This window comes from Notolepis coatsorum, assembly GCF_963971535.1.
Source record: "Notolepis coatsorum genome assembly, chromosome: 15".
Classification (NCBI taxonomy): Eukaryota; Metazoa; Chordata; class Actinopteri; order Aulopiformes; family Paralepididae; genus Notolepis; species Notolepis coatsorum.
In genome coordinates this window covers 14,229,985-14,250,167 of record NC_140179.1, presented here as the reverse complement: position 1 = coordinate 14,250,167, position 20,183 = coordinate 14,229,985, and the positions used below count along the sequence as shown (strand labels likewise).

General features: G+C 42.8%; 1 protein-coding gene across 4 annotated transcripts in view; it reads right to left on the bottom strand.

Moving 5' to 3' along the window:
• efr3bb (EFR3 homolog Bb) overlaps window positions 1–19,165 on the bottom strand; it is an 86,466-nt gene extending 67,301 nt beyond the window's left edge. The window contains exons 1-2 of one of the 4 annotated variants that reach the window (XM_084330857.1): window positions 19,038–19,165; window positions 18,123–18,274 (exon numbers count right to left, since the gene is read on the bottom strand). In XM_084330857.1, the coding sequence (XP_084186983.1) occupies window positions 18,123–18,129 (7 nt within the window). In that variant the 5' untranslated portion in view covers window positions 18,130–18,274; window positions 19,038–19,165. Of the gene's footprint in view, window positions 1–13,644; window positions 13,890–14,082; window positions 14,139–18,122; window positions 18,275–19,037 lie in introns of those variants that run through there. The other 3 variants (XM_084330858.1, XM_084330859.1, XM_084330856.1) reach the window with 3 other exon arrangements.
• Window positions 19,166–20,183: the final 1,018 nt, after the last annotated feature.

The following is a 20,183-nucleotide window of genomic DNA, read 5'->3' as shown; positions in this document are numbered from 1 at the left end:
TGGGACTTTATCACGTTAATTTAGATTCATAAACTACAGAAAAAAAATAGAAAAAAAAGATTACGCATTTTATATATTTTTTTACACCGCGGAACGCTTCTCAGTGGACAAAACGGAAATGTACCAATGAAAAAACAATCCGTTTCGTACATGTTGACTGCAAGCAAGTCATTGATAAGCGAGGGGTGTTTTAGACCCATAGCCATAATTTAAGATATAGTTTAAGCCTTCGCAAATTTCCCCGACCTCCCATTGACTTCCTTACTGGCACTCTAGCCCATATGGTCAAAGGGGGCGTGGGAAGTTTCAAGTTTCTTTATTAGTTGTCAGTCATACAGAAATACAGAATAATTTGCATGAAATGCTTCCTTCTGTTTTGCTCCTGAGAGTGTGCTAGATAATAACAAGATAGTATAAAATAAGTATAATATAAGTATAAAATAGAAAGTCAAGTACGTAACAAGTGTAAACAACAAAATTGTTCAGTATACCTATATATACAGTATGTACAGCTGGTACAAAAATTGTGAGGTATAGCTTAGCTTGGGGTGCCACCTTGTGGTGGTGAGGTGCAATGAGGTGCAATAAGGAATAAGGAATGAGAATGCTGTGCAATTTCCTTACCAATAATATAAATATAAAGTGTAAAGTGTGTTAGTGTCTAAAGTGGTAAAGTGGGTGCTACAGTGTGTTGTTTATTTAAAGTGAGTGTATGTGTGCTGTGGGTGTGTTGATGGTTTGTTATTGTTCATTGTTCATTGAGCATCCTGATGGCCTGGGGATAGAAGCTCCTTCTGAGTCTCTCTGTGCTTGCCATGAGACTCCGGTATCGCTTGCCTGTCCACAGCAGTGCAAAGAGGCAGTTGTTTGGGTGGCTGGAGTCTTTGATTATTCTCTTAGCCTTGCCCATGCACCACTTGTTGTAAATGTCTTGGAGAGTGGGAAGCACACCTCCAATTGTGCGTTCGGCTGAACAGGCCACTCTCTGTAGTCTGCTACGGCTTGTGCAGTGCTATTCCCAAACCAGGAGGTGATATTGCCAGTCAGGATGCTCTCTATTGTGCATGAGTAGAAGTTCTTGAGGATCTTCTGACTCACGTTGAACTTCCTTAAGCGCCTAAGGAAGTAGAGGCGTTGTCATGCCTTCTTGATAACACTGTCAATGTGTGTGGTCCATGTCAAGTCCTCAGATATGTGGACTCCGAGGTACTTAAAAAACTGCACTCAATGTGTTAAACAGTACTGTATATTTGTATCTTGTAGTGGTGGGGGGAAATATCTATACGTAGTAGTATCGCGATACTTTGCGTGGCGATACTGTATCAATACAGGGACGCCAAGTATCAATGTTTATTTATTTATTTATTAAAAAAAAAAAAAAAAATTGTATAAGGAAGTTGCATTGTTCATTTCAATACCTGTAATAGTACAGTAGTCCACACACGCACACGTGTGCATTCAGTTAAGTTGGAATATGACTGTAATACAAACAGTTCAGTTTGTCAGGTACATGCAACACAGATTACAGTGTTTACATCTGTCTGCTTGAGAAAATACCATGTTCTGCAATAAAAATTATTGAAGTGAGATGAACAGACTGAACTTTATTTTATTAGATAAAACATGTTGACAAAGTTTTACTTTGCAGTTGAAAAAAGGTAATAATCACAATATCGCAATATATTTAGTATCGCAATACTATCGTATCGTGACTCAAGTATCGTGATAGTATCGTATCGTGAGGCCTCTGGTGATTCCCACCCCCAATATCTTGTATGTCATGATTAATTGAAAATGGGGGACCCTGATGTAAACAAGACGAAAGTCTTTCTTCTGGTCTGCATCGCCTTAACAATTGTTGTGTGTATTGAGCCGTACTGTATTGTACCCATTCTGCAATCTGTTAATAAAGTTTTCAATCAATCAATCAATCAATCCACAACTCTGTGTATTGACTTCCTAGTGTGACATCACTCAACTACGGCAACCAAGAGGCTCAAACCTAATTAGTGATGCACCGATGTGAAAATTGTGGCCGATACCGATAACCGATATTAATATTGCTGTTCTGGCCGATACCGATATTTACAGATGTCGATATCTCTGTATAGAAAACACTTTTTTATGATAATCAAATAAAGAGCTATTTTCCAAAACGCAATTTTTTTTACTTTTGTAACTTATTTTCAGAAATGACTGATATTTTGAAACTATTTAAGGCCAAAACATGTAAAAATAAAAATAAAATTATATTAAATTTTAAATATCGGCCCATATCTTGATATCGGACCGATACCGATGTGTAAAAACGGCCATATCGGCCGATATTATATCAGCGGCCGATATATCGTGCATCACTAAACCTAATACATCACATACATACATCACCTAATACTCCCTCTCTCTCTGCGTTCAATGATTTTAAAGTAGCCAAACGTTACACTATAAATACTAACTGGATAGTTGATGATAAACATTTAATTTCATTATCTGAAATATTCTAAAATCATTAAGTCTGCTATCAGCCATTCTCCCTTTGTGTGTCTGCGTGCGCACTTTGGAAAGACCGAATGAGGTCAGAGGAGTTTGATAGTATTTACTGAGGATGGCCAGATAATGTTGATATTTAATCTTAAAAAATAATACATAATAAATGTATACATGCAACATAAAAAAAAAATCATTGTAGGAACGGTTTGGGAGAGGGAGGGAGGGAGGGGTTTTAGTCTGTGTGATGTGATAACAATGTTGAAATTGAGAAGTTTAGAGTTTAATTTAGTTTTTACAACAGAATCATACATTTTATTTTTTTTATTATTATTATTATTATTATAATGAAAGTACCGAAAAAGGTACCATTAGGTACCGGTATTGATTCCTAGGTTCAAATGTGAACGGTACCCAAGCCTACTTAAGACTGCTCTTAGCCAAGAGTGAATCCCTGAGAAGGGACCATTCGTGAATCCCAAAATCAGCCCGAAAATGTCTTAAGTGGAGCTACAACAAACGTTGTTCTTAACTTTTGTCTCAAGTCCGTAGGTGAACGAGACCCATTGTCCTCTGCATCCTGACTACTGTAGGAGCGGCGGGCAGCAACAGGATGCAGCTGGAAAGGAAGTGTCTTGATCAAGGGCGCTTCTAACGCTAGGTATTAAGTCTTCATTCACTTCCACATAGATTTTTCCTGCCAGTTGTTCAAACCGGCGACCTCCCGGGTCACAAGCACGCTTCTGTAGCCATTAGACTACCACTGCCCCCCACAGTAGGGCATAAGAGAACACCAACATCATCATTGGCAGGGTAAAGTCTACCACACATGGCATCTCATATTAATACCATTAGGAAGGACAGAAGCTTGGCAGGAGTCGGACCGCACTGTCCTTGTCCCGTTCTGTCACAGTCCGCAGGAGTCTGAGCCGTTAGAGGCAGCCATCCAGAAAATGTTGCCACAATTACGCTCACAAAAGGTGACACTTACATAGAGTGTAACACATACACACTAGGGATGCACCGATCCGATATTGATATTGATGATCGGATATCGGCCCAGATATGACTAAAATAGCTGGATCGGGTATAAAAATAAATATATATATATATATGTGTGTTTTTTCTTTTTTTTTTATAATAATAATATAATAAATAACAATTCAGTACATTTATATACATGTGTTAATTTGTTACATTTTGTTTCACTAAGTTAGGAAAGTAATGTTTTAAGTCAAGCCTGATGTTGCCTTGCACAAAAGAATGATCCCAGTCTCTTCCACACAGTGAGGCATACAGTTTATTAATTGAACAATGGGTATCGGATTGGTACTCGGTATCGGCCGATACCCATAGCCCAGGTATCGGTATCGGGACTTTAAAAAGTCAGATCGGTGCATCCCTAGTCACAATTACACTCACAAAAGGTGACACTTACATAGAGTGTAACACGTATACACACACGTTCCCACATAACCGACAACCTTGAGGAGAGCAGTGGAAACACACACTGCTTTGTCTTGACTTTGCGGAGAGGAGGAGGAGAAAACAGGCCAGGCTGCCAGAGGAGAGAGAGCTGGGATCCGATTGGTGCAGAGAACTCAGCAGTGATGAGTCATAAAGGGGAGCCGTGGGAGACTTGGATTTAACTGGAGGACAACCCCCTTCTGTATAATCCTATGGATAACCCCCAGAGACAAACCAACAGCTGGCTTATGCAAAATACTAATCCTGTTCATGAAATAAATACTTTAACTTATTCTGGCCGATTTTGAGCCTTGAAACGCACCACATTGAGACGCGAGCAGAACACACATTACAATAATCATTTCCTTTTCTTTCCTTCCTAAATGATCTTCTTTCCTTTGAACATTTCCTCACATCCCATTTCATTCCACCCCTCTTTTCTCCATTGCTCTTCCTATTCTGCCTCAGGAGAGAATGCCCTTGCCTTGACACTGAACAGAAAAAGGAGGCTGTCTCTATTCCTCATTGATGATATAATATCAGTGACCTCCACCTGGGGAGAAACGGAGACAGGGAGATACAAATAAAAGCCTTCAAATAGAGTTAGTAAAAAGCCATCTGCACCACTTTTACTCATAGTATATATTCAGATTCAAATTCTTTATTGCCTATATTTATTGTAATGTATAATATAACTAATAGGGCATACAGACCTTTGTTTACACTGTTTATTTTGTTCTCATATTTTTATATTCAGAGTTTATTATATTGTTTTCACCGTTTATTTTTTTCATATTTAAAATTCATATTTAATTATATTGCCTATATTTATGGCTTTCTACTAGGGATGCACCGAATATTCGGCCACCGAAAATTATCGGCCGAAAATGGTTTAAAAAAGGCACTTTCGGCCGAAAGGGTTTTAGCACCGAAAAAATATCACCGAATGTCAAAGAACAGGGTTACGTTCGTAACCTACCTAACGTGTTGTTGTGATGACGTAATCAAAACGCGGCTTCAGTCATTACATGCGCAACGTGAGCTCTTCAGTCCTGCGTTCTGCAGCCTGTGATAACTCCTCTTGGGACTCGGGAGTCGCGCTGTTTCTATGTAAACTCAGCGAGCAAAGCGTCCAATAAATGCGTCTTTAACATGCTTTATATCCTCGCCATTACTATATGCCTGTCGCGGTTAAAAACCTTTTTAACTAACGTTAGCTGCTAACTAAGTTAAGCTATACGCTTCCGTTCCTCTTTCACTCGTAAGCATGGGAGATGTAGTAAGTAGGGTTGCCCCCCGGACCCCGGTTCTAAACGGGAACCGGTACTAAATTAGAAAAAAACTGAGTATTAATAAGCTCCGACGTTATCGGTACTGCTATCGATACTCGAGAAATTATTATTATGAGTCTTTTTTGAGGAATTCAAACGTTGCGAACTATCTCTCCTCTCTCTGTCTGCATGAGAAGCGAGGCAGCAAGCCATTACACACACTTGTCGCGAGCCGCTCACATTCACACATACACAGGTAGGAAGGTGCCCGTCCGTGGCTAGCTACGTTAGCTACGGAGCTAATAGAGTGTACCATCCAGCAACACTGAAACTGACTAACATTAACGTTATGCCGAGTTCATCATTCATACTACACTACACGTATATGAACTCGACATAGCGTTAACGTTACTCCGTTTCCATGAAGTGTTTAATTAGCAGCAATCTGTTGTTGAAAATTTTACGTTAAGGTAGGTATCCGACGCACTTCCGGCGAGGACAGGAAGCCGTCATGAAATCGTTGTAGTCATTTTTTAGTCTTATTAAATAAAAGATTTTAACAAAATAAAAAGCAGCAGCACTATTGCATAACTGAGTCATGTTTGCTATGTATTTCTTTTTTTAGGGGAGTAGGACATTTGTTTCACAGTTTTAGCATGATGTTTTATAGATGGCCAGGTTAAACACAGGTTTGTTTTTTAAGAGGGGGGGTTTGATTTGATTGAAGTTTATTTCAAATATGCAACACAACAAACAAATATCAAGTACAGATATAGCCTTAAGCCGTTCAAATAATAAATTGTAAAAAAAAAATTAATATATTTAAATAGAAAAGAACCGATAAGAGTATCGATAAAGTACCGAACCGTTAAGCAGTATCGATAAGAGTAGTAGTATCGATAAAATCCTAACGATACCCATCCCTAGTAGTAAGTACAACAGTCCTTCCATGTAGGCTAGAACTCTGTGAATTATGACAGTAGTTCAAGTTTCTTTATTAGTTGTCATACAAAAATACAGAGTACTTTTATATAAAATGCTTACTGTAGCCACTACAGTAACATCATTAAGTCTGCTATAAGCTATTCTCCCTCTCGTGTGTGTGCAGATCTTTATGCAGTTTTAAAGCACCTTGGCTTTGTTCTGAATGCACTTTGTTGTAGTTATCCTACAGAGAAAAGAAAATGCACTTGACTTTAATGCACATTTTGTTGTATGCAAAGAGAAAATGTTTAAATTGTACAATCTTTCAGCAATCAGTCTGGAATTAATGTATGCATTCAAAAGTGCTGAATAAATGTTTTATGGACCCATAATAGTGATTATTAATATTATTTAAGTAAAGTTTTGCCATAATCATGTCTTGTCATAATCAGGTAGCTAAAAAAAATACATTATATATATATATATTTCTATTAATAATCTTCGGCCTTTGGTTTTCGGCCAACTGTTTCCTATTTTCGGTATCGGTTTCGGCCAAGAATTTCCCATTCGGTGCATCCATACTTTCTACCATTACCCTGCCCATACCTGTACCGGCGTTGGTTGTGGACCCGTCCCAATTATCGTTTCCTGGCCTTCAAAGCTTCAGTAATAATCAGTAATCATCATCGAAGCCAACTATGGCTTTAGTGTGTCACATGTGACGTGCCTGACAGTGATGTCACTAGGGTTGGGTACCTTTCACATTTGAACAGATACCAGTACCTGTGAATCGATACCGGTACCCAACGGTACCTTTTTTCAGTACTTTAGTCTCTAAAAATGTAATGTACCTACCTCAGTTGTGAAAAAAATATCCAAACTTCAAATAACCACACTTTCAACCGTTTTCGGCTTGCCATTACCCCGACTGCTTTGTTGTTGAATAAAGTCAAATCCTAGGTAAGCGTATATTGTGTGTGTGAACGTGCGGCACACTTCATAGGTTTCGTTTCGCGGTAAACGAAACATTGACTGCGTCAAAAAAAAGATAAAATAATGTTACATTTTTTATTTTATTTTTTACAGTACCGAAATGTGGCACCGACGGATCTCACGTGATTCGGTAGGTACCTTTAAAAGTACCTAATTCGGTAACCATCCCTAGATGTCACTGCCTCATATTGTCACGAGCAAACTTAGTTTTCTGAAAGTCCATGTCTGAGAAGAACTGATTTGTCAAAAATAAATGTTGGATTATTATTTCTACAAGTATGCTGTTACTGTATGTGTTTTTTAGTCTATTACCATGGTAACGACTGAAGCATGGAAGGATGGGGGTGAGACCTAGTTTGTTGAAAACAGGGCCTCAGCAAAGTTCCCCAGCAGGTGCACCAGCCCAGAGGGCCTCAGTCTCATCTCAGATAGCTCCAGATCTAATCATAGCCCTCTCCTTCTCAATCACTCTAAACACTAATGAGCCCTGCCCTCTCCTCTCCTCTCCTCTCCTCTCCAACCTCAGTAAATAATATCAAACTCCTCTGACCTCATCTGGTCTTTCCAAAGACAAGAGATGGGACGCGAACAAGCACACACGCGCACACACACTACAAACACGATAACAACATTACCCCAGAGAGCAATAACAACATTACCCCAGACTGGGCTGGGCGATTAATCGATATTTCGATTAATTCGAATTAATGATTTAGGACGATTTTGATTTTTTTTTTATCGATTTAAAAAAAGAAGTTTTTTTTTTTTTAGGAGTTACCTTTTATTTTACAAAAAGTGATGTTTGGTGAAAGTTAGATTTGCACTTTATTAATCGCAATAGGGAAATTCATTCTTGTTTGATGATCAAGAGGCACCTTTTATTTGTTTTAAGTGAAGTTTGGTGAAAAAGCAAGTTATTGCACTATTAATCCCAATAGGGACATTCATCTTTGTTTGATCAAGAGTAACCTTTTATATTATATATATACATATATATATTAAAAAAAGAAATTAAGTGAAGATTGGTGAAAGTTAGGTTTGCACTTCAATCCCAATAGGGACATTCATCTTGGTTTGATAATTTTTTTTGTCAAATAAAATTATTTTTTTTGCTATCAAGAGAAAGAAATCGATTAAAATCGTAAATCAGATTTAAAAAAAAATTATCTGGGATTTTATTTTTAGGCCATATCGCCCACCCCTACCCCAGAGAACAATAATAACATTACTGAGTGAGTGAGTGAATAGAGTGAGTGAGTGAATGAGCGAGTGAAGTGAATGAGTGAGTGAGTGAATAGTGAGTGAGTGAGTGAGTGAGTGAGTGAGTGAGTGAGTGAGTGAGTGAGTGAGTGAGTGAGTGAGTGAGTGAGTGAATAGTGAGTGAGTGAGTGAGTGAATAGTGAGTGAGTGAGTACGTGCAAGAGAGATTCCTACTAGTTTTACATAATACAGTCAAAGAGAGGCACAAACAGTAAACAGCAGATTTACCATAATGCACTAAAACCCACACGTGGACACAATAAAAGTCATGGTGAGTGTTGTTCACACAATCAATAGAAAGAAAAGGCTGATTAAAACAGACAAGCAACATACATTAATGCCAAGGAGAGGAGAGGAGAGGGGGGAGAGGAAAGGAGAGGGTAGGAGAGGAGAGGAGAAGAGGAGAGGGGGGAGAGGAGAGAGAGGAGATGAGTAGGAGAGGAGAGATGGTAGAGGAGGGGAGGGTAGAGGAGAGGAGAAGAGAAGAGAAGGGGGAGAGGAGAGGGTAGAGGAAAGGAGACGAGAGGAGAGGGTAGAGGAGAAGAGAGAGGCGAGGAGAGGAGAGGAGAGAAGAGGAGAGGAGAGGGTAGAGGAAAGGAGAGGAGAGGAGAAGAGGAGAGGGGGGAGAGGAGAGAGAGAGGAGATGAGTAGGAGAGGAGAGATGGTAGAGGAGGGGAGGGTAGAGGAGAGGAGAAGAGAAGAGAGAGAGGAGAGGGTAGAGGAAAGGAGACGAGAGGAGAGGGTAGGAGAGGAGAGGAGAAGAGGAGAGGGGGGAGAGGAGAGGAGAAGAGGAGAGGGGGGAGAGGAGAGAGAGAGGAGATGAGTAGGAGAGGAGAGATGGTAGAGGAGGGGAGGGTAGAGGAGAGGAGAGGAGAAGAGAAGGGGGAGAGGAGAGGGTAGAGGAAAGGAGACGAGAGGAGAGGGTAGAGGAGAAGAGAGAGGCGAGGAGAGGAGAGAAGAGGAGAGGGTAGAGGAAAGGAGAGGAGAGGAGAGGGTAGAGGAGAAGAGAAAGGCGAGGAGAGGAGGAGAGGAGAGAAGAGGAGAGAGGAGAAGGTAAAGGAGAGGAGAGTGGGGAGGAGAGGGTAGAGGAGAGGGTAGATGAGAGGGGGGAGAGGAGAGGGTAGAGGAGGGGGAGAGGAGAGGAGAGGAGAAGGTAGAGGAGAGGGTAGATGAGAGGGGGTAGAGGAGAGGAGAGGGTAGAGGAGAGGGTAGATGAGAGGGGGGAGAGGAGAGGGTAGAGGAGGGGGAGAGGAGAGGAGAGGAGAAGGTAGAGGAGAGGGGGGAGAGGAGAGGGTAGAGGAGGGGGAGAGGAGAGGAGAGGAGAAGGTAGAGGAGAGGGTAGATGAGAGGGGGGAGAGGAGAGAGGAGAGGAGGGGGAGATGAGAGATGAGAGGGGGGAGAGGAGAGAGGAGAGGAGGGGGAGAGGAGAGGAGAGGAGAAGGTAGAGGAGAGAGGGTAGATGAGAGGGGGGAGAGGAGAGGGTAGAGGAGGGGGAGAGGAGAGGAGAGGAGAAGGTAGAGGAGAGAGGGTAGAGGAGAGGAGAGAGGAGAGGAGGGGGAGAGGAGAGGAGAGGAGAAGGTAGAGGAGAGGAGAGGAGAAGGTAGAGGAGAGAGGGTAGAGGAGAGGGGGGAGAGGAGAGAGGAGAGGAGGGGGAGAGGAGGGGGAGAGGAGAAGGTAGAGGAGAGAGGGTAGAGGAGAGGAGAAAGAGAGGAGATGAGGAGAGGAGAGAGGGTAGAGGAGACGAGATGAGGAGGAGAGGGTAGAGGAGAGGAGAAGGGGGAGGGGAGAGGAGATGAGGAGGAGGAGAGGAGAGGGGGAGAGAAGGGGAGGGGAGAGGAGGAGAGAGGAGATGAGAGGAGGGGAGGCTCGAGGAGAGGGGGGAGAGGAGATGAGGAGAGAGGAGAAGAGAGGGTCAAGGAGAGGACGTGACAGACACACAAGCCACAGAGGAAAGGAGAGGGTAGGAGAGGAGAGGAGAAGAGGAGAGGGGGGAGAGGAGAGAGAGAGGAGATGAGTAGGAGAGGAGAGATGGTAGAGGAGGGGAGGGTAGAGGAGAGGAGAAGAGAAGAGAGAGAGGAGAGGGTAGAGGAAAGGAGACGAGAGGAGAGGGTAGGAGAGGAGAGGAGAAGAGGAGAGGGGGGAGAGGAGAGAGAGAGGAGATGAGTAGGAGAGGAGAGATGGTAGAGGAGGGGAGGGTAGAGGAGAGGAGAAGAGAAGAGAGAGAGGAGAGGGTAGAGGAAAGGAGACGAGAGGAGAGGGTAGGAGAGGAGAGGAGAAGAGGAGAGGGGGGAGAGGAGAGAGAGAGGAGATGAGTAGGAGAGGAGAGATGGTAGAGGAGGGGAGGGTAGAGGAGAGGAGAAGAGAAGAGAAGGGGGAGAGGAGAGGGTAGAGGAAAGGAGACGAGAGGAGAGGGTAGAGGAGAAGAGAGAGGCGAGGAGAGGAGAGGAGAGAAGAGGAGAGGAGAGGAGAGGGTAGAGGAAAGGAGAGGAGAGGAGAGGGTAGAGGAGAAGAGAAAGGCGAGGAGAGGAGGAGAGGAGAGAAGAGGAGAGAGGAGAAGGTAAAGGAGAGGAGAGTGGGGAGGAGAGGGTAGAGGAGAGGAGAGGGTAGAGGAGAGGGTAGATGAGAGGGGGGAGAGGAAAGGGTAGAGGAGGGGGAGAGGAGAGGAGAGGAGAAGGTAGAGGAGAGGGTAGATGAGAGGGGGGAGAGGAGAGGGTAGAGGAGGGGGAGAGGAGAGGAGAGGAGAAGGTAGAGGAGAGGGTAGATGAGAGGGGGGAGAGGAGAGAGGAGAGGAGGGGGAGAGGAGAGGAGAGGAGAAGGTAGAGGAGAGAGGGTAGAGGAGAGGAGAAAGAGAGATGAGGAGAGGAGAGAGGAGAGGAGGGGGAGAGGAGAGGAGAGGAGAAGGTAGAGGAGAGAGGGTAGAGGAGAGGAGAAAGAGAGGAGATGAGGAGAGGAGAGGGTAGAGGAGAGAGGGTAGAGGAGACGAGATGAGGAGGAGAGGGTAGAGGAGAGGAGAAGGGGGAGGGGAGAGGAGATGAGGAGGAGGAGAGGAGAGGGGGAGAGAAGGGGAGGGGAGAGGAGGAGAGAGGAGATGAGAGGAGGGGAGGCTCGAGGAGAGGGGGGAGAGGAGATGAGGAGAGAGGAGAAGAGAGGGTCGAGGAGAGGAGATGAGGAGGAGAGGACGTGACAGACACACAAGCCACAGAATGAAACAGAAACATGATATCCTGTCACCATCATTTGTGGGAAATGACAGCCTCAAAACACATTAAATACACAAAACACCACACGCATATATACACATGCAGTGACAATCTATCTCTCTTGCACACATACACACACACACTTTTAGTGCAAATAAGTCATCCATCTACTGTATGTACAGTTTACACATAACAATGATGAAACGGTCACAACCACATGGCTGGAAGAAAGCATGGCTGTCCTGTGATATACAATCATCACAACACAGAACACACCCCCTCCGACATGCCATGGATCACAGTCCCAACAGACACCCAAACTGGGTGCGGTGGACTAAACACACTGCCAGTGAGGCTTTCCCCTCTCGGTCTTTTCTTGATCCTCCAATCACAACTGTTGCTTCCCTCTGTCCCTGGTCCAATAGGGCTCTCGTTTGACTAAGACTTTGTTAGTCGATTAGTCGTTTTTTTTTTTATGGTTTATTTAATCCATGCTGAATGAGTTAGAGGCTATTTCCAGAAGAAAAGATAAGTAAATCATGTTGACAAATGTTTCCATGTGCAATGATGGAGCAGAATCTCTTTAGCCCTTTCACTGCCACACTACAGAAGGTTAAAGTCTAGTGTTTACCAGAGATGTGCCCACTATTTGTCATTAAATAACGCATTCAGCAGGGGGGGGGGGGGGGGGGGTAGAAATTTGTCAGAGGAAAGCAATAATTGTGATCGGAGGAGGATAGAGAAAATAGGGCGTTTGAGATCCATTGACTAATCGACCATGAGGGGGAGCAACCCTACTGCAAAGTCCTATGACTAATTAGCTGACAAGATCTAGTTGAGGACACAGCCTTAACAGCCTGAATCAGTTCTGTGTGAGTTCAGTCTTCTGGCTGAGTGTCGGTGTTGAACGGGTCTAAAAGGCAAACATTCATGTGGACTCTCCCTCATTAATAATCTCTTTCCTCACAGCAGGCAGACGAGCCGACGTAAACGACAATTAAGGCCAATCAATTAGTCAACACAGTGAGCCATCATCAACAGGGTCCCGAGTGCAACCACAACTTTAATAGAATAAGCTCCTAAAAATAAATCAACGGTACCTACACACAATGACTGTGACGTGTATTAGGCGACAGCACTGAACGACTGGTACAGTAAGTGTAGTTCTTTTTTAACGACAAATTAAAAACCGTATAACTAACTTTATTTCAACCAAAAATGCTTAAACAATAATGTTAGTGATAGAAGGGAACTCATTTTGTGCTAAAACAGAAAGCTTGCCAATGTTCATGAGGCAGAATTATTACAATAGCCGATAATACATTTTCCCAATGATAACTCCCTATACGGGTGGACCGCGCGGGGAACTAAACTACTAAAGTGACGTCAGACTACACCTCCCTATTGAGATTCACATTAAGCTGCGTGCCAGGGGTGTAATGATCTCCAGAGAATCCACAATTCTAAAACAAGCACAAATCCACAATAGCTGCGACGAGCACGCACACACACACACGCTCACGCACACACACGCAGCCATCCAACCAACCAGGACTAGCCAACCTGAGATTCACATGTTCTATTATCTATATAGTATGACAGAGAAGGGAGCATTAACCCCTTCACTGACGCACTACCAAACGGTTAACCCTTTCACTGCGACAATACGCCAGAATGTTAACCCTTTCACTGTGACAATACGCCAGAAGGTTAACCCTTGCACTGCCACACTACAGAAGGTTAACCCTTTACTATCACCCTACCGACGGTAACCGGTAGGCTTCTCTGTCACACACCACCACAATAGCTCAATTCTGACGGCATTTTGTTTTCCAGTACAGACTACAGTAGTGTGATATGACATTTGTGTCTTTTATCTTGCAATACATTTGTTCTGGTGCCATTTCATTCAAAATAGTCAATTCTCTTAAAAAGACATTTACTACTGCTGCGAGGAAAAACATTTGGTTTAACATAATTTTTTTTTTTTTTTTTTTTACAAATGTATATATCATGGATGACGGTTTTGTAAAAATCCATACCTGTGCACAGCTCCATGACACTGTATAATAACTCCATAATAAGTACTGTATACCTTATTTGGTGTACCTCCCAGTCCTAGAATACACTACACACACACACATACCACACAGGCACACACAATTAGAAATAAGTGATAAAATATTTGGCTATATTAGCCTCTGTGCAGTGACAGAAAATAAACATCTCCAACTTAAGTGCCTCCTCACTATAGTGCAACTAAACGGAGCACAAGTCCTCTAAAGAATCCAGGTCCCAAACTCTAATGCTTGATCGTCTACAGACAGGCAGTGTGCCCTGCATACAGGTTAGAGAATGTAGGAGAACTGGCTTTAAAAACTGGATTCTTGACATTGTTCTCTCTCTTTATCTCCATCTATATCTCATCTCACACACAGATGCAAAGACTGAGGGAGTCGAGGGACTGTTTTCATTCTTACCGTACATCGATGGTGACGCTGGAGTCTTACTCTAGAAGCTCGCAGCTTTGTTGATGCAGTCCCAGTCATGCACGCACGCACGCACGCACACACACACAGCTCAGTGGCACTGGTGAATACACACGCTTGCTCTAGATTGAACGGTTGCACGTGCACACACACAAACACACAGTGTGATTGGTGCAGAGTCTAGTTTGATGCAATGAATTACACACACACACCCTCCCCCTGTCACACATTCACACACTGTGACGACCTTGGATTTTCCCCTTTGCGTTCTGCAACAATCGCTCCGTCTCAAGAGAATAACACGGATTTCACACACAGACGCACGCGTGCCGTACACACCTCCCCTCCAATCATCATTCTCATACACAACATATCGTCAGAGAGAACATATCGTCAGAGAGAGAGAGAGAGAGAGAAGACACCATCACCACAGGGTAGTAGAGCGGGAGAAACCCTCCCACCCACGCATTCTCCCTCTACGTCTCTACGTCTCTTCCTCTCTCTCTCTCTCTCCGCCCCCTGCCAGCATCACTCCTCTTTCCATCATCAAGCCTTCCATGTCCCTCACTTTGCTTCCCCGGCAATTCCTCACTCCTTCTGCCCCGTTCTCTCCCCCTCTCCCTTTCTTCTCGGTTTTAAGCCCTAATCTTAAAATCTCCCTTCAAACCTAAATAGCTGTAGGGAGATGACAATCACAGCAGTGCTGCGTAAAACACAAACCACCGAGGTTTGTGATCACCTGCCCGTGAAAACTGATTAGTAACGTCAACACTTTCCACACAAACTCATTTTTGTTTCGCTTTTTTCTTGACTATTATCATCTGCAATTTCTCCTTGCCATCTATGTTCTATGACTCTAGTCATCTCGCTTGCGATTCTGCCACTGCGCTGACGTCAAAGTGAATTCCTCCCCTGGAGATTATATCTCTGTTCATTAGCGTCAAGGAGGTGCGTGTCTATCGGCCTCCTGAATGTCTGTCTGCCTCCTGAAGGCTTAACAGTTTGGAATTCCTGTGAAGCGTTTGTCGATCAAGTTGTACGTGTTTTTTTTATTTTTAGATGTGTTTTTTTTTAGGGCATTTCTGCTTTATTGGGGACAGGACAGTGAGAGACAGGAAATGAGGTAGAGAGAACCCAGGACGTTGCGACCATGCGTCCTATCATGGAGCACCACCAGGACGCCCCAAGTTGTACGTGTTTTAATTGATTGGTTATGCTTGCTCTTTGCCTCGTCTTGACACATGCTGTGTATTGGCAATTAGATACGATACATATCACCGTCCAGGGGTCAAGATTCAATATATTGTGATATAATTTGCAATACTATAAACAATGAGATGTATTGAGATTTCATGGGAAGAAAACACCTCATTACACACAAAAATAGGTCGACTTTCTTTAGTTTTTCATACAATCTGAATGGAGAAATTAGCATTTATATGCATCAATAGGAAATAAAAGTGGTTGCAGGATTCTTTAAGTAAACAAGGCCTTAAAAAATGTAATCGGCCAATCACAGACATGTATTGGCGTATAAGTTGACCGATAGGCGCCAATATGAAACAGTTTTTTTCTTTTACAGAGAATAATGCAGGGCTTGACAGTGTATGTATGTTGGTGTGTACATTTGCTATAAGCTACTTTTAACGTGGATTAGGCCAATTTTAACAATCCTGATTCCTGTGACCATTTTATTGAAAAGGAAGATATTGATTTAAATTATGTTTTTTATATAATCCTATCTGCTGGCAGCGGACATTTGTCTTTTATATTAGAGGTACCCAAACAAATGATGTACCTTGATGCAAGTTCACAGAGCTATTAAAGAAAACGTTCACTTTAGCCAGGGCAAATCAACTTTTTTGGCACATAGCACTGGTGCTACAGAGGTTGATAAGTTTGATCTAAAAACAACCACAAGTAGTGCAGTTCATCACTTAAACGTGTATGTGACTGACTGGCAAAGGACATGCATGTTGCATACAGTGCACACAAAATCCAAACCTTAACAAGAAACATGTTTTCTTTATTTTCCCATAATGGTAAATTGCATGGACATAACAACTGTATACAAGACATCGATATGTTACACTTCATTTGGAGGTTTGAACTTTGGCTAATTTCTTTACTTTGATTTAAGACTTGAAAACACTTAATTTTGTAGGGATGGGCATCGGTTTTCTGGAAGTCATTAAATTATTTTTAAAAGAATACATTTAGTTTATACGACTATCGTTTTATCTTTGAATAGTTCCCAATTTTGTTGAGTTTTGACCATCCCTACATCCCAGTGTCTCAAGATAGATAGCTAGCTTGCTCGACTCACTGAGGAAAATGGCAGTTTGCTAGGAATTGTGGGATTTAGTGTTGGATGTATGGACTCTACGCAGACAGTTTTTAATTGCACAATAGACTACAATTAAGAAGTACAATAGCGAGGCGCATTGATTCACTTCACACAAAATATATATTTTTCCTAACACAGGCTGTCGCACAGGTGCTACTGCAGTAAATCCATTCATCGCACAGGCCGACTCTTTCATAGCATGTACTACATATATGTTGCACTGACTGTACACAGCCCTGCTTTAGCTACATTAGGTTCTCAAAACTCCACACAAAACTGGCCAGTCATAAGGGGAGCATGTGTTTGTCAGAGAACTGAATAATATGCTTCTCAGAAAAACACTGCTTCTCAGAAACACTCCTCAGAAACACTGCTCTCTGTTCCAAGAAAAAAAAAAGAAACGTAAGAAACAAAAGAACGAAAAAGAGCGAGGTGATGATTGAGAACACCTACCCTTGCCAATGCGATGGTCCAAGAGAGTACGGCAGTCCAGTGCCAGCCTCCGCGAGGCCGGGACTTCGGGTGCGGGCAGGGGCATGACGTGCAAACACACACTAGCTCTCACACACACACCAACTCTTTCAAGCAAGTAGAAGAGCCTACACACAAAGCCAGAAACTCGGATACAGACACGCTCACACTCAAAACAACAGCTATAAAACATAGAAAGACTACAGTTAGGCTATTCAACATATAAAGAAGACAAGCATTAAGTTTAATCAAGTCCTATACACAAATGACAAATCTTGCTAGTCTCATCTGCAATTGCTCTTCTGCTCTCATGCAAAAGGTTCAGGAGGTGTGCCTAGCCTGACAGCAACATTTCCCACAACACAAATCAAAACGAACACTGCAACTCAAATCAACCTCGCAAATCTGTGGGACATAAACCAAACTACAGCTTAAACACATTTGAATACATGCTACTGACTGAGCCACCTACACTTCAGCTGCAACAAAACACCACACATGCACATACTCATCCTCATCCTCTCTCAAGCCTGTCCTGCAAAAGGTAACGCAACCCTGTGTGAAGAACTTCATGCAAGGACAAACTCACAGACCCAGTAGCCCCTGCCAACGTAGAGCTTCCGTGTCCCAGCGTTGAGGCTCCTCAACTAGAAGCAAACTTAGGAAGAAGCCAGAGTGCCTTGCAATAGCAAAGAGATTAGTGCCTTTCTATAGCAGCGCTGCTGTCTCTGTCTCCCTCATTAATAAACATCTCACTAACACAATGGTCCTTACTATTCAACCTCCATCTCTCTGGGAGAAAGAGGAGGAGGAGAGAGAAACAGAGGGAGAGAGAGAGGGCAAATGAGAGAAAAGAACAAAGCCCAGCTATTCAGCCACTTGGCTGAAGGTTTAATGAATTCACCAGTAACTAGTGGACGCCAACATAGGCCACAGGTCTGGACAATCGTTTCTGTTGACCCCGTACTACGCACAGACACAGAACACACACACACACCTTACATAACATCATGCCCCATTCTTGGCCCTCCCTGGCAGTGATTCATTGTGGATTGTGATTGTGTTTTAATCTACATCAACAGTTCCGTTCATCTGGACAGCATTCAAACGGGAGATCAGGTTGCAAATTAGACTAATTTATATGACATACAATACAGGTACCGCAGCAGCTGAGCAATAGTGACAATAATTGGAAATGTTTGGCATTGCCGACCTGTCATGTTAGATGCTCGTCACAAGGTGGCGTTCCTCTTCCAGACTTGGCAAGTCAGGGATAGACTGGGCAGCAGTTTAGCTCCGAACTGAGAGTCTCCTCCGGGGGCACTCTCTCACAAGTAGGAAAACCCAAGGATATCCGTCGGCCTGCTGTGTAACATCAACCACAGCTTAGTTGAATGAATGAATGAATGAATGAATGAATGAAAACTTTATTAACAGATTGCAGAATGGGTACAACACAGTACGGCTCAATACACACAATTGTTAAGGGGATGCAGACCAGAGAAAGACGCGTTTGTCTTGTTTACATCAGGGTCCCCCATTTTCAATTCATAGTGACATTTATGACATACACAACATACATGACATCATGACATGTATGGCATAGGGACATACATGACATACAGGTATATAGTACTGTTACATTTGTGACATATACGATATGCAAATATACAGTACTGTTACCCATAGATCCTGACAGAGAATATATACATATGATAAACAGCTCCTCATTGCATTGTTGATTAAACCGAATATGGATATAATATAACATCACATCACATATCGCTATACTTATGAAACGCTTATATTAACGTTCATGGGTGAAATGTAACGTTGCAAACAATACAAAAGGCATCTCTGGACTAAAATACACAAAGTCCGACTGCATCCTGGGTTAGCTAACGTTACACTACAACCAGTGTTTTCATCCCGACAGCTAACCTGACTTAGAGACCAGATAGTTCATAACAGCTGGACAATAACGTTGATCACAAATGACGTTTGGTTATTAATGTTGTTTGCTATAATACCAGCGAAATACGAGCACAAACCCAGCTAACGTTAATTAGCTGGTTTAGCTAGCTAGCCGTATGCTCCCCTTAACGATGATAAAACCATATTTACTCACCATGAAGGGATTCACATTAAAACAACAGTAGTATACTAACACTTAACGTTGGCTACTTTGGCACACAGGCAATGTAGTAACGTTAGTTTAATTGAAGTGTTGGTTATATTGGTAAAGTTACTGCTGATATAAGGGAGATCTCCATGTTACACCAACTTTAACATCATTTTGAGTAGTTCAGTTATAGAGGTGTAGTCTGACGTCACTGGTTGTTGCTAACTGGCCCACAGTGACGTCAGACAGGAGCCGTTAACCCTTTCACTGCCACACGACAGAAGGTTAACCCTTTATACTATCACACAACCGACGGGTTAACGGCTCCTGTCGTGTGGCAGTGAAAGGGTTAACCTTCTGCGTATTGTCGCAGTGAAAGGGTTAACCGTTTTGGTAGTGCGGCAGTGAAAGGGTTAACCGGCTGGCGCGCGGCAGTGAAAGGGTTAACCGTTTTGGTAGTGCGGCAGTGAAACTGTTAACCGGCTGTCGTGTGGCAGTGAAAGGGTTAACCTTCTGCATATTGTCACAGTGAAAGGGTTAACCGTTTTGGTAGTGCGGCAGTGAAAGCTGTGTGTTGTCGCAGTGAAAGGGTTAACCGGCTGTCGTGTGGCAGTGAAAGGGTTAACCGGCTGTCGTGTGACAGTGAAAGGGTTAACCTTCTGCGTATTGTCGCAGTGAAAGGGTTAACCGGCTCCTGTCATGTGACAGTGAAAAGGGTTAACATTCTGTGTGTTGTCGCAGTGAAAGGGTTAACCGTTTTGGTAGTGCGGCAGTGAAAGGGTTAACAATTGTGTGTATTGAGCCGTACTGTATTATACCCATTCTGCAATCTGTTAATAAAGTTTTCATTCATTCATTCATTCATTCATTCATTCATTCATTCATTCATTCATTCATTCATTCATTCTTCATTCATTCATTAATTCATTAATTCATTCATTCATGCCTAATGGTCATTTATGCTCTTTGGTTAGATAGGCTACATATAGAATTTGTTTTAATAGCCATAGGCTAGTAGAACCTGCTCTGTAGCCTACAGTGGATTCTCAATGAGTTAGCCCAATAAGAGAATATAAGACTGAAATAATATTCTGTTATGTCTCTCCACTATTATCTCCTCAACTACAGTATGCTATAGAATTCTGAACGTAA